General features: G+C 37.6%; 3 protein-coding genes across 3 annotated transcripts; 2 read left to right on the top strand and 1 right to left on the bottom strand.

Annotated features, from left to right (window-relative positions):
- The first annotated feature begins 318 nt into the window (after window positions 1–318).
- LOC112791662 (receptor protein kinase TMK1) lies at window positions 319–4342 on the top strand. The gene is made up of 2 exons (XM_025834575.3): window positions 319–2954; window positions 3505–4342. The coding sequence occupies exons 1-2, from the start codon at window positions 362–364 to the stop codon at window positions 4032–4034; spliced, it is 3123 nt and encodes a 1040-aa protein (XP_025690360.2). The 5' UTR covers window positions 319–361; the 3' UTR covers window positions 4035–4342.
- Window positions 4343–8972: 4630 nt separating this feature from the next.
- On the bottom strand, window positions 8973–11808 carry LOC112791661 (agamous-like MADS-box protein AGL80). The gene is made up of 2 exons (XM_025834574.2): window positions 11501–11808; window positions 8973–11419 (listed from the first exon to the last, which is right to left on the bottom strand). Exons 1-2 carry the CDS (start codon window positions 11713–11715, stop codon window positions 10915–10917), a joined length of 720 nt encoding a protein of 239 aa, XP_025690359.1. The 5' UTR covers window positions 11716–11808; the 3' UTR covers window positions 8973–10914.
- Window positions 9044–10529, top strand: LOC112791660 (U-box domain-containing protein 21). The gene has a single exon (XM_025834573.3). The coding sequence runs from the start codon at window positions 9044–9046 to the stop codon at window positions 10346–10348; it is 1305 nt and encodes a 434-aa protein (XP_025690358.1). The 3' UTR covers window positions 10349–10529.
- Window positions 11809–13948: the final 2140 nt, after the last annotated feature.

Below are 13948 nucleotides of genomic sequence, written 5' to 3'. Positions count from 1 at the left end.
TTTCTTTACTAATTGACGAAATATGAAACGAAAGTTTCATGTCAATTATACATCATTGGAACTTTGGATTCACCTTCACACTTAGGCCATTTCAGCAAATATTTAATAAATGGAACTCTTTTGTGCTTCACAAATTGAAGGGAAGTGCAAAAAATGAAAGGAACCCAAGTTGGGCGAATGGACCCCTCGGCGAGAATCATAGCCAGTGATTTCCAGCCATTTTGCAATGTCATATGAGTCAATGCCAGCCCAACTGTGGTCCCAACCCCCATGTGCATGCAACTCAAAACAAAATATTATTTTCAACAGCTAATTTCCATTTCTGTCACATATTTATTTTACTATCAATAAAATTTAGTTTATGCTCTTAGATTCATTTATTGGAAACAGAGAAAATTTTCTCAAAAGAATCGGTATTTCTCTCGAGAGTTCAGTTAAGCTAAGAAATTATATTAAAAAAATAATAAAATATTGGTTCTCATTTGGCACACATCAGTTGCGAGTTATTACACACTTCCCCCATCCCAATGCCCAATCCGCACCGTTATCAGCAATCAGCACCACCTTTCTTTCTCTCTTCTCTTTTACTTCTCTTCCCAGTTCTGCACTCAATAGCACCGCCATGAGGAAGAAGAAAGCCACCTACAACTCCAAAACCACAAAGCTCAAAACTTTACCCATTTTCCTATGTGGCTTCCACTTCCTCTCCTTAATCCTCTTCACCCACTCACAACCCGCCTCCCCAGACGCACAAGCAATGCTAGCACTCAAACATGCACTAAACCCACCCGAATCACTTGGCTGGTCCGACCCGAACCCATGCAAATGGAGTCGCGTCTTCTGCTCCGATTCCAACCGGGTCACCCGGATCCAAATCGGACGCCAAGGACTTGCTGGCACAATTCCCAACAACACCCTCCAAACCCTGACCCAGTTGGAGCGCCTTGAGCTTCAGTTCAACAACATTTCGGGTCCACTACCGGACCTATCCGGGTTGGGTTCGCTTCAAGTCCTTATTCTAAGTAACAATGGCTTCACTTCCATTCCTGCAGGTTTCTTCGCCGGAATGTCACAGCTTCAGGCAGTGGAGATCGACGACAACCCTTTTCAGGCGTGGCAGCTTCCTCTGTCTCTGCAGAACGCTTCGGCGCTTCAGAACTTCTCAGCGAATAGCGCTAACATAGTTGGAAAAATCCCAGATTTTTTCAACTCTGACGTGTTTCCCGGGTTGAGCCATTTGCATTTAGCGATAAACGGCATCGAGGGTACGTTGCCTTCGGGGTTTTCCAGTTTGGAACTTCAGAGTCTGTGGCTGAACGGGCAAAAGGGTGATGCGAAGCTTGGTGGGGACGTTGATGTTTTGCAGAACATGACGTCACTGACGCAGGTTTGGTTGCACCAGAACTCGTTTTCTGGGCCTTTGCCCGATTTTTCTGGCTTCCAAAACTTGGAAGATTTGAGCTTGAGGGATAACTCTTTCACGGGTCCTGTCCCTCCCTCTCTGCAGAGCCTAAAGTCGCTTAAAGTCGTGAACTTGACTAATAACTTGTTGCAGGGTCCAGTTCCTGTGTTTGGTTCTGGTGTTGTAGTTGATATGAGTGGTTTGAACAGTTTCTGTTTGACTAAACCCGGTAATTGTGATTCCAGAGTGAATGCTCTACTTTCTATTGTTAGGTCTATGGGTTATCCCCAAAGGTTTGCTGAGAATTGGAAAGGGAATGATCCTTGTAGTGATTGGATTGGGATTACTTGTAGTAATGGGAACATTTCAGTTATTAATTTTCAGAAGATGGGGCTTAACGGCACGATATCGCCCGATTTTGCATCACTCAAGTCACTGCAAAGGTTGGTTCTTGCTGATAATAACCTTACTGGTCCAATCCCTGAGGAGCTAGCTGCTCTTCCTGTTCTTACTCAGCTGAATGTTGCAAACAATCAGCTTTATGGGAATGTTCCAAAGTTTAAGAGCAGTGTAGCTGTTACCATAAGTGGTAACAAGGATATAGGGAAGGATAAGCCTAGCCCATCCCCTCCAGGTTCGTCTCCAAATTCAACTGCTCCAAACACAATAGAAGGGAATGGTGGTCAAAAGAAGTCTTCGCATGTACTAGTGATTGTTATTGCTGTGGTTGGAGGTGTATTGTTGATTGCTTTGATTGCTTTATTGGCTTTCTGCTTGTATAGGATGAAGCAGAAACGGCTGAGCAAGGTGCAGAGTCCGCGTGAGCTAGTTGTCCACCCTCGTCATTCTGGGTCGGACAATGAAAGTGTGAAGATAACTGTTGCGGGTTCAAGTGTCAGTGTTGGTAATGTTAGTGAATCGCAAACTGTGCCTGGCAGCGAAGGAGGGGATATCCAGATGGTCGAAGCGGGAAATATGGTAATTTCTATACAAGTCCTGAGGAATGTCACTAACAATTTCAGTGAGCAAAATATATTGGGGCAAGGAGGTTTTGGAACAGTTTATAAAGGTGAATTACATGATGGCACAAAAATTGCAGTGAAAAGAATGGAGATCGGAGCAATATCCGGTAAGGGAGCGGCAGAATTTAAGTCTGAAATTGCTGTTTTGACTAAGGTTCGCCACCGGCATCTTGTCTCGCTTCTTGGCTACTGCTTGGATGGGAATGAGAAGCTTCTTGTGTATGAGTACATGCCTCAGGGGACGCTAAGTAGGCATCTTTTTAATTGGTTAGAAGAAGGACTAAAGCCGTTGGAGTGGAATAGAAGATTAACCATTGCATTGGATGTGGCAAGGGCTGTCGAGTATCTTCATAGCTTGGCCCATCAAAGCTTCATACATAGGGACTTAAAGCCTTCAAACATTCTCCTTGGAGATGATATGAGGGCGAAGGTTGCAGATTTCGGTCTTGTGCGACTTGCTCCAGAAGGCAAGGCTTCAATAGAAACAAGAATTGCAGGAACTTTTGGGTATTTGGCTCCAGAATATGCAGGTATTTTTCTTTTTACTGAAAAAATAGTATATAACTTCCATTGTTTGTGTGCTAGGTCGATTTTTGTATTCATGCCAAGCAATGAGTATGATAATCTGATCATGATCTAGATATTGCTATGGTTTAGTTTGCTGATTGCCATAAATGTGGGTTACTTCCTATGCATATCAATTCAATGGCAAAGCATGTTAGGAAAAAAGTTATAAAAGTTTGATCAACTTATTATGGGATTATGGTAAGCTAGCATTCAGTATTCTTTATAAGCAAGGTAGTAACTAGTAAGGAGTATGGACGTGTTTTTCTTATATCAACTAAGTCAATGTTTGGTCAATTCAATGCAAGTAAACAAGCGAATGCAATTGCTGGTGTGTAGAAATGACGAGACTCCTGGCTTGGTGATACCAACTTGAATGGTTGAATGTGTTTGTTCTGATTTTTATTGTTCTTTAATATCAAAACTTCACAAGCTGAGTTTCATCTTTATTGTGTAATAAGTGATTTTTCGGGGAAAAGTCTTAACACTGGCAATTGTATTGCTTTCTTCTTGCAGTTACCGGCCGAGTCACAACCAAGGTTGATGTGTTCAGCTTTGGTGTGATATTGATGGAACTATTAACCGGAAGAAGAGCACTTGACGAGACCCAGCCGGAGGATAGCGTGCACCTCGTTACATGGTTCCGCAGAATGTACATAAACAAGGACACATTCCGAAAGGCCATTGACCCCACAATCGAGCTTGATGAGGAAACGCTGGCTAGTGTACACACCGTGGCAGAGCTAGCCGGCCACTGCTGTGCGAGGGAGCCATATCAAAGGCCTGACATGGGTCATGCTGTCAACGTGCTTGCTTCTCTTGTAGAACTCTGGAAACCATCTGATCAGAACCCCGAAGACATATACGGCATTGACCTCGACATGTCTTTGCCGCAAGCGCTTAAGAAGTGGCAGGCTTACGAAGGTGGAAGCCAAATGGAGTCGTCGTCTTCTTCGCTCCTACCAAGCTTGGACAACACGCAGACAAGCATCCCTACCCGTCCTTACGGATTCGCCGAATCTTTCACCTCAGCAGATGGGAGGTGATTCAGGTTTGGCTGTAAATAATGTTAATTGTGGTTTTGTAGTGTGTATTTTTGGTTCATCATTTTCTTTGCTTCTTGCTGGCTTTTTCTTATATGAACATGTTCCATCATGTTTCATGGTGTAACTGTAGTAACTGTAACTTCTTCCACGGTATATCTTGTACCTCCCCAGCATTTGTTTAAGGAGTTTTACTGCCAAATTCCCTCGGTTAACTTTAGGTATGACATTCTTTTTAACCAGTGGATTCTTAAAATGAAAAAATCTACAAGTTGTGTAACAATTATATGAGATAGAGATGTTCTATTTTGGTTGCTGTGCCTCTGAATCCTAATAACTTGACTAATGACTTTGTAAGGTAGCCATCAATTTGAATGGTTCCGGGGAATCTGGCGCATGTTAAGCAGTTTTTGAATTGAGCATGAATTTGTGAAGCAGACAAATTAGGCAGGTATAGAAGTAGTTAAGGAAAAGCTTTAAATATTTGTTGCTTGCTGCATTGCATTTGCATGCCTACCTCTCTTGGTAAAAAGGAAGCAAGTGGTTATCCATCCAAAAAGAGACTTCAGCTTCACCATTTCCGAAGAAGGGTTCCAAAAGTTGCTTTAGTAATTTTCATGTGTTTGGGGAAAAGTTTACCAAACAAAATAAAGTGTTAAGGGGAACAAGTCATGTCACACTTCACACCAAATTAGAAGTAAACTACTATTTTTATATAAAGTTACTGAAATTAACTTTTATACACAAAAGGATGAATAAGCTATTAATTATTTTTATTTATGAAAGTTTTAGAACAATAAATTTACTTATGAATAAAATTAATCTTTCAGTGTTTTTAATTTTTTATCACATGGTGACCATACATGAAAGATGGGCATGGACTTGCATGGTCTATTGTAAAAGAAAATTGAAAGATCTATAGTCTACACGTAACACGTGGCTGGACCAATAGTCCAATACTCCTTTTATCATCCTTAATTTGCAACGTTACTCACTCGTCGTTGTTGCAAACGAATCAAATGAATACAATATATTCTAACCTTTTATGTTCTTTAGTGTGAGATATTCTTTTGCTTGGTTACATTTCATGTAAGATTTTTATGTCTAGAAAATATCAAATATGAAAAGGGTAAAATATGTACGATCGCAGTTTGATTTTTTTTTTTTTAAACCAAAGAATTGAATTATGTTATCAAATTTTTAAACAAATGAAACTGTATATTCAACATTACTACAATATACTGTAGAGTAAATTAAAAGTATATGAATCAGACATACAAATACAATAAAATTTAAATTCGGATAATACCTCATCTATATTCGTGTAATAATAAAATTTAAAATGAATGAAGCTGGGAAACAATGATAATGAATCAATGATAATGGAGGATTAGAGGCAGCAATTAAGGGTACGATGGGAATTTAAAATCTGTTTATGAGGTGCATTGCAGAAGCCGCCACTTAACAATATTGTATTTTGTTTGGCTTAGGTTTAGGCATAGTTATCTGTATAACATTAACACAGTACAGGTACGTTTGAGTTGAATTATTGAGTTGGTTATTATGATTGTAGTACTTATTATTATAAAAGAAGCTTTTATGGACTGATAATGTGGCCATCGAGAAAAGCGAGGGTTAAGAAATGTAAGTGGTTTTTCGTGTGGTGAATATTTTGATGGAGTGTTTTTTTTTCTTTATATAATTTGATTAATGTTTTGTTGAAAAAAAAATTATTAAATTAAGAATGATTACGATGGTACAACGGAGGCTAGCACGAAGGCGTTGGTGAGTTTTTGTGAGAAGTGGTATATTAGGAAGGAGCTACACTGAAAACAGAACATGGATAAAAATACTAGATTTTTTCATAACATTGCCTCGACTAGAAGACGGAATAACAGGATTGATGTTCTGACGATTCATGGTCGGTTAGTGCGGAATCAAACAAGAATAAAGGTTGCAACTAGAGGGTTTTTTAGGGAGTTGTATATGCAAGAATATGTTCCGAGAATTGGCTTTCAGGATGAGTTGGTGAGAGTGAGACAGATTGATGGAGCAGAGGCGGCAGCACTGGAGGTTATGCCGTCTGTGGAGGAAATTAGGGAGGCAGTTTGGAACTGTGAATTCTCTAAAGCTCCAAGTAGTGATGGATACAATATGAACTTCATCAAACAATGCTGGGAGGATATAGGTAAGGAGTTGACTGCAGCGGTGATGAATTTCTTCAAAACTGCTAAGCTATCGTCCGATGCGAATGTCACGTGGGTGATGCTAGCTCCAAAATTTGTGGGTGCTAAAGAGATTAAGGATTTTCGACCGATTAGTATGGTGGGGTGTGTATATAAGGTGATCTCCAAGGTCTTGGTGCGAAGAATGAGAACAGTCATGCCAGATTTGGTTGGAGATACACAGAGTGCTTTTGTCAAGGGTAGAAGAATACATGACGGCGCCCTCATTGCTTGTGAGACGGTTCAATGGCTCAAGACGCGTAGAAAGAATGCGGCAATCATAAAGCTAAACTTTCAGAAAGCTTACGATAGGGTCAGATGGAGCTTTGTATATATAGTCCTTCAAAAGATGGACTTCGGTCAAAGGTGGATGAATTGGGTGAAAGAGTGTGTCACTACGGCCTCTATGTCTGTCCTGGTTAATGATTCACCATCCAAACCGTTTAAAATGGAGAGGGATTTAAGACAAGGAGATCCTCTCTCTCCTCTTCTGTTTGTTCTTGTGGTTGATGTGTTGCATAGGATGCTGGGGATCGCCGTAAGGAATGGGCGCATTGCTTCGTTGCTAGTCGGGAGAGATCATATTGAATTGTCGCATCTCCAATTCACAGATGATACTATCTTGCTTTGCCCTCCAGAGACAGAAACAATTGTGAATTATAAGAGGTTGCTGCGTTGTTTTGAGATGATGTCTGGGCTGAGCATTAATTTTGATAAGTCGAATTTAATCTCAGTTAATTGTGAGCAGGAATGGGTGGAGCATGTATGTGGCCTTTTGGGGTGTAAGCAGACGACTTTACCAGTTAGATACCTCGGAATCTCTTTAGGAGCGAATCCGCGTTTGGCGAAGACTTGGAAGCCGATCATAGATAAGGTGGAAGAGAAGCTCAGCTTATGAAAAGCGAAGGTTCTAAACAAAGCCGGGAAGCTAGTTCTCATCAAATCGGTGTTGAATAGCTTACCGATCTATTACCTTAATCTGTACAAGATGTCGAAGGTGGTCACTGACAAGTTGGTTGCCCTTCAGAGGAGATTTATGTGGTGTAAGGAGGATGGTAACTTTGGTATGCCTCTAGCAAGCTCCAAAAAAAGCTGGAGGCTTGGGGGTCGGAGATGCAGTGATTAGGAACATAGCGCTTTTGTTTAAGTGGTGGTGACGGTTTTCTAAGGAGGACTGTCCGCTGTGGAAGAAGGTTGTTTGTTCTTGTAATAACCTGAACCCTAAAGTTATGCTATCTAGTCACACTTTACCAGTTAAGGGGGGTCCGTGGAAAGACATCTGTCAGTTGAATATAACAGACCAACAGGTGAAAGAAAAACTTATTAGTGGCTTGGCATTGGAAGTAGTGAATGGAAGACGAACACTGTCTTGGGAAGATAATTGGGTGCAAGGTGGCCCTCTGAAAGCAAGCTTTCCAAGGCTCTTCTCTATTTCAAATCAACAAGCATCTGTGGTAGGGGACTGTGGATTTTGGGATGGGTTAGAGTAGATTTAGAATTTCCTTTGGAGGAGAGAGTTGTTCCAATGGGGGCTGGAATTGGTTCATCAACTTCATGAGCGATTAAGGCCAATGAAACTATCAATTGGTAGAGAGGATAATGTTGTGTGGAAATTTGATAATAAAGGTATTTTCTCTACTAAATATTTTGTGCAGGTATTGCAAACGGAGACTCTTTCGAAAGAGATTACGAATTACAGTTTTACTAGTTCGATTTGGGGAGGGTTGGTACCTCCGAGAATTGAGCTTTTTGGATGGTTTGTTCTAATAGGCAGGGTGAATACTAAAGAGAGATTGAACAGAGTAGGTGTTATTCATCAGAATGATAATCTTTGTGTCCTGTGCAATAAGGAGCTAGAAGATTTGTTTCTTTTATGTGAGTTTTCGTGGCAGGTGTGGTGCAATTGGTTGAGACGTATTGATAGACCGTGGGCCATCCTATAAACCATGAAAGGACTGTTTGAGAGTTGGACGAGCATGCATAACAAAAAGATAGAAAAAAAGAGGTTGCTGGTTGGATTTTTTGCAATTATTTAAAATATTTGGTTGGAACAGAATGCCAAAATATTCAACCAACAAAAAGCAGGTGTTGAAGACATATAAAGAAGGACGTTTTTGAACTATAAAAAATAAACTGATAATAATCCTTTTGATTGTTGATAATAAGACCGAAAATGACTATGAATTAATCTGTTTGTTTTTCTTTTTTTTGTTTATTGCTTCGCTTTAATGTGTTTAGCCTTCTTTGTTTAAAAAAAAAAAGAATTCAATTCTATCGAAAAGTTTTTGTGATATAAAAAATCTTACATAAGTACTTTGTCCAGTTGATCCCACCTTGTGTTGTTAGCGGGTGCATACTACTGTTAAATTAGAAGGTGGCGGACACGCTACGCCTACACGGACACAGCCGCGTAGCTGTTACGCGCTATACACGAGTTTCTTTGAGCTTGCTTCGGGGTGCAATAACACAATCCCCTTCAAACTACTATGTACTATCCCTACTTTCTCATTTGTACTACTCTTCTACGTTATTAAATATTCTGTTTGTCCCTTATTGACAAATATCGTTGCTTCAAACATTCAACGGTCAACACTATATTCCTTCGTTTCATTTCATTTTCTTACTTTGAACCATTCTCTTGGACCACGCACTCAACTCTTTACCCTTCCTTTGACCCGCGTATGTATATAAATCTAATAACCCAACTCTCCCAAACAAACATTCTTTAGCTTCCAATTACACTTAGATTCATCAATCTATCAGTTACGTACAAAGAAGAAAGACATAATGGTTTTGTCTTGGACCAAAAGAAAGGTCTTCCGCCATCTCCGTAAGGTGACAAAGGAGGATCAACCTCCCTCCGCCGATGACATTGTCATCCCCGTGCACTTTTGCTGCCCAGTGAGCTTGGACATTATGAAAGACCCCGTTACCCTCTCAACCGGCATAACCTACGACAGGGACAGCATCGACAAGTGGCTTGAATCCGGTAACAACACCTGCCCCGTCACCAAACAGCTCCTAACTACCTCCGACATGATCCCCAACCACGCCATCAGAAAGATGATTCAGGATTGGTGCGTCGATAACAGCTCCCATGGCGTCCAGAGGATCCCCACTCCTAGGGTTCCCCTTTCCAGATACGACGTTTCCCGGGAATGTAAGACCTTGTTGTCCGGTTCACAGCACGGTGATGACGCCACGTGTCGGGAATCTTTGGCCAAGATCAAGGCTTGGGGGAAGGAGAACGAGAGGAACAAGAGGTGCGTCGTTGGCAACGGTTCCGCTGATGTACTCGCACGTGCGTTTCAGAATTTCTCACGTGATTCGTTCGACAAGCACGTGGTTGTCTTGGCAGAGATTTTGGAGAATCTGACGTGGATGCTTCCTATTGGCGAAGAGGGTAAAGGGTGTTTGGGCTCGGAAAATTCGTTGACTCGGTTGGTTTTGTTCCTAGGTGGTAATGACCTTGGAGCAAGACAAGGTGCTTCTTTGGTGATTAAGGAGCTAAGTGCTGAAGCACTGGAGAAAAATGAACAACTTGTTGAGTCTTTGGTTAAGATGATTAGGGAGCCAATTGGTCCAATTGCTACAAAATCATGTTTGGCCACAATTTTCAATTTGGTTTCATTAGCACAAAGTAGAGAACTAATTGCAGAGAGATTTGTGGAATTAGGTTTGGTCTCATTGCTGTTGGATATCATTCTTGATGGTGAAAGAGGGATAACTGAGAAGGCATTGGGGGTCTTGGATTCCATTTGTGATTTCCAAAAGGGGAAGGATTTTGCCAAGAGCAATGCTCTAATGGTTCCCCTTGCAATCAAGAAGATCTTGAGGGTGTCAGAATTGGCCTCTAGCTTTGCGGTTTCTATACTTTGGAAGGTGTGGGATAAGAGTGATGAAGGGGCTCTGATTGAGGCCCTTCAAGTTGGTGCCTTTCAGAAATTGTTGGTTGTGTTGCAAGTTGGTTGTGATGATAGCACTAAGGAGAAGGCTACTGAGTTGCTCAAACTGTTGAATGCTTATCGAGGCAAGGCACAGTGTGTTGATTCTTCTTCATTGGAACTCAACTACCTTAAGAAGTCATTCTAATTAGACACATAATACTTAATTACTTCCATCTTTTTTCTTCTTGTGTAGGTCATAGATTCATAGCAATATAGCATAGAACATTGATTCATTCTTTGTTGTACAAAGATACTCGCATAAAGGAAGCATATGCTCCAACATTCAATTCATTCTTTGAATAATGAAATTCATTTTTTGGAAAAATCTGAGATTCTCTCTCTCTCTCTGAAATTCATTCTATGACTCTTAAACAGAGCATGGAAATTGCATTATGTATGCCCAAATATTCAATTGATTCCTTGAAATGCATCCCTTGGAATCATGAGAGGAGCAGCAAATCTCAAAATAAAAAGCCACACCAAAAGCCAAGAGTCCGTTTATCAAACTAAAACAGAGAGCGACATAACAAAGAGAAAAACAAGCCAAACTTAAGAGTCATAGACCACCAGCACATGGTCACTTATTTTCACATATAAACACATAACAAAAGGAACTAGATCTTCTAATGTTCAAAATGAACATAACAAGGTCATAATCATATCTCTATTATATTATATTTTATAACACTTGAATTTCTTCGTTTGTTTGTTTCAATGGAAAAATGTGTTAGGCCAAAATCCACTCTGTTGATTAGCATCTCCAAATACATGTGGCTGATCCACATTAGCACCACTCATCAAATTGACAAACCAATTTTCCTTTGGTTGCATGGAATCCATGTTGATGTTCAAACCTTGCTGGGCATGGCTCCCTTGTCCCTCTTCTTCAACATTTGCCACCTCATCTTTAACTACCGGTGGTGGTGGCATTGGGGGTTGACTCTGAGACTGAGACTCTCTTGTCAACAATTCAATCCTTCTATTGATATCCTTCAAATACTGATCAATCAAATATGCAAGATCGTTCAAATCAAGCATGTTCACATTGTGCATGATGTTACCTTCACCAAGGTACTGAAACATGAGCTGGGTCATCTCCTTCTCTCTATTCTCTTTGGTCTGCTTCTTCAACTGCTCTGTCGACTTCGCGATCCTCTGCCTTAGAAAACTCTCTTGGTTCACCATCTTCTTGCTTTGCTCCATTTCAGGCATCCTCCTAACCATCATAGTAATCAGAAAATTAAATTAAATACAAAAATCGTGCATATAACAAACCAGTAAGTAACTGCAAAGTTACCTGAACTTGGAAAGCACTTGTTGAACCCCCAATGGCGACGGCCAAACCTCTGGTTGGGGATCATACGGGCTATAGATGATAGCACATGCATCAATCCCGCAAAGGGTACTGAGTTCATCAACTTTTTTCAATAATCCCTTCTTCCTTTTCTTGAAAGTTGCCTTTCTTGCTGAATCATTCACTATGAAAGCCAATTTCACCTTCTTTCTAGTCATGCTTAAAAACGAAACGTTTTTTCTTGTGATCTTCTTGTTTAACAAGTGCTTATTTATATGGTTCAATTTGAGATAGCCAAATCAATTTTAGATAAGTCCTTGTTAGTAGCATTCAGTACCAAATATATGCAGTATAACTAAGAAGATGTCATTTTAAATGCACTTGTATATTCATGATATGGAGTATCTTTATAATATGAGAAACTAATTCAATAGGTTGGATATGAATCCTGTATGTATTAGGAAAAACTATGATACCATTATCATTAAATTTTGGAAATGGTATATTCTTGTAATAGATGGTGTTAGATGAAAGATTCTGTTCATCCCTTATAATGTGCAACATGAACTTCTTGGTAACAATACTTGCATGGAGATGTTTGGATTTGATTTTCATTACCAACTATTTTCCTTTTTTGAAATGATATGTTATAATCACTTGTTAATTGCTATAACATGTAGTTTCACATGTAAACAGTCTATGTAATCGTGCGATATACGAAAAATGTCTATTTCTTTATATTTATGTCTGAAATATATTTTTGAAATAAATTATTTATGAATATATTTAACTTATATAAAATAGTGTCAAATTAATAATAATGATAAATATTGATTTGAGTAGTAAAAGATAATAATATATTGTTAAAAAATTATAACAAATAATTCTCTAACTATTTAGATAAGTGTAATAGATAGAAATAAAAATTATACTATATTCAAAATATTTTATAAATATTTGAGAATTATATCTATCTTATATTTAGTGTCCTAGTTTTGCCACCAAAATTTATCATGTTAGAATATTTTTCCAGACATGTGATCTTAAAAACATAACCCAATATATTTAACATTAATTATATATTTCTCTAGTTTTGAGTTATGCTCACTAATTCAAACATAGAGTGCTTGTCACAAAAGATAATTACGTTGCAAAATTATGAAAAAAAATAAATTTAATTAGGAACAATTATTATATAATTAAAGTTACAAAAGTATGGAAAAATTAGTAAAAAGATGACGAAATTTTAATTTCTTTCTTAGAGGAATCAATTTTTTTTATAAAAAAATAAAAAGTATATTATATATTTACGAAGAAACACGAATTGAAAAACTACACAAAAATTGTCGACTTTAGAATATACGCTCATTAATAGTAAATATACTTTATATATAATATCAATAAAGATATAAGAAAGAATCAAACTAAACTAAGAAACTAAATAAAAGTCTCCAATTCTAGAACATATGTTTATAAACGGTAAATAAAATCCTCTATATACAATGAATATGATGATATAAAAAAGAATCAACATAATTAATAAATAATTATTAACAAATCTTGGAATTACTTAAAAAGGTATGATATAAAATTTATAATTATTGACAAATCTTATCATATATAATTAGTCATTAATGTTAACAAATCAATTATTAATACTTTTTAAAAATAAGACAAAAAAAGAGAGACAAGCGTATTAATACCAAAACATGCTACACCGGCTTACTTAGAATCGAAATAAGAAAAATATAAGAAGATAATGAGAATCTATAACAATATATAATGATAATACATAGGTTTGGTGTCCAAAATCTTTTTTCAGTATTACCCTTTTTAATTAACTTCTCCACTTACGTCAGTTATGCACTTGCTCCACTTAACCACCTTGACGTAACTTTCACCAGTTATCTTTCACCTCTTATCTATTTCTCTCTTCTCATCTCATTCTCATCTCTTATTAGTATTATTGAATATAGATAGAAATTTTTTTATTTTATTTGTTTTAAATTTAATTTTATCTTTTCTTAAAGATATCAAAAATAGAAATAAACACATACTCAAAATTGACATTCAATATTTTATTTAAGATACTCTATCTAAATTAATTGTTATAAATTATAAATAATAATTTTTTTGTTTAATCTATGTTTTGATTATTACTATTATACTTTTTTTTTTTACTTTTAGTAGTTATGATTTATATATGAAATTATTTTATTTTTGGTAGAATTTAAAAATATATCTAATAATATATTTTTTATTTTTTTAAACACTTAGATACTCATAATAACAGTAGAATTGGTCTAAATTCAAATAATAGATGAAACGGTAATAACATTAGTAGGTATAAATTATTATTTTTTAAAAGTTTTAATTCATACTTATTCAACTTTCAATTATTTTAATATAATATGTTACACATATCTATAATACAGTATATTATGATTGATA

The sequence above is a fragment of the Arachis hypogaea genome, chromosome 3 (genome assembly GCF_003086295.3).
Source record: "Arachis hypogaea cultivar Tifrunner chromosome 3, arahy.Tifrunner.gnm2.J5K5, whole genome shotgun sequence".
NCBI classification, from domain to species: Eukaryota; Viridiplantae; Streptophyta; class Magnoliopsida; order Fabales; family Fabaceae; genus Arachis; species Arachis hypogaea.
The sequence above is the reverse complement of the archived record's forward strand: the minus strand, read 5'-3'. Positions and strand labels throughout refer to the sequence as shown.

Coding starts and splice junctions, on each gene's coding strand:
- LOC112791660 (XM_025834573.3), top strand. CDS start 9,044: ATGGTTTTGTCTTGGACCAAAAGAAAGGTCTTCCGCCATCTCCGTAAG.
- LOC112791662 (XM_025834575.3), top strand. CDS start 362: ATGCTCTTAGATTCATTTATTGGAAACAGAGAAAATTTTCTCAAAAGA. Junction 2,955..3,504: donor TTTGGCTCCAGAATATGCAG/GTATTTTTCTTT, acceptor TTCTTCTTGCAG/TTACCGGCCGAGTCACAACC.
- LOC112791661 (XM_025834574.2), bottom strand. CDS start 11,715: ATGACTAGAAAGAAGGTGAAATTGGCTTTCATAGTGAATGATTCAGCA. Junction 11,420..11,500: donor CAAGTGCTTTCCAAGTTCAG/GTAACTTTGCAG, acceptor TATGATGGTTAG/GAGGATGCCTGAAATGGAGC.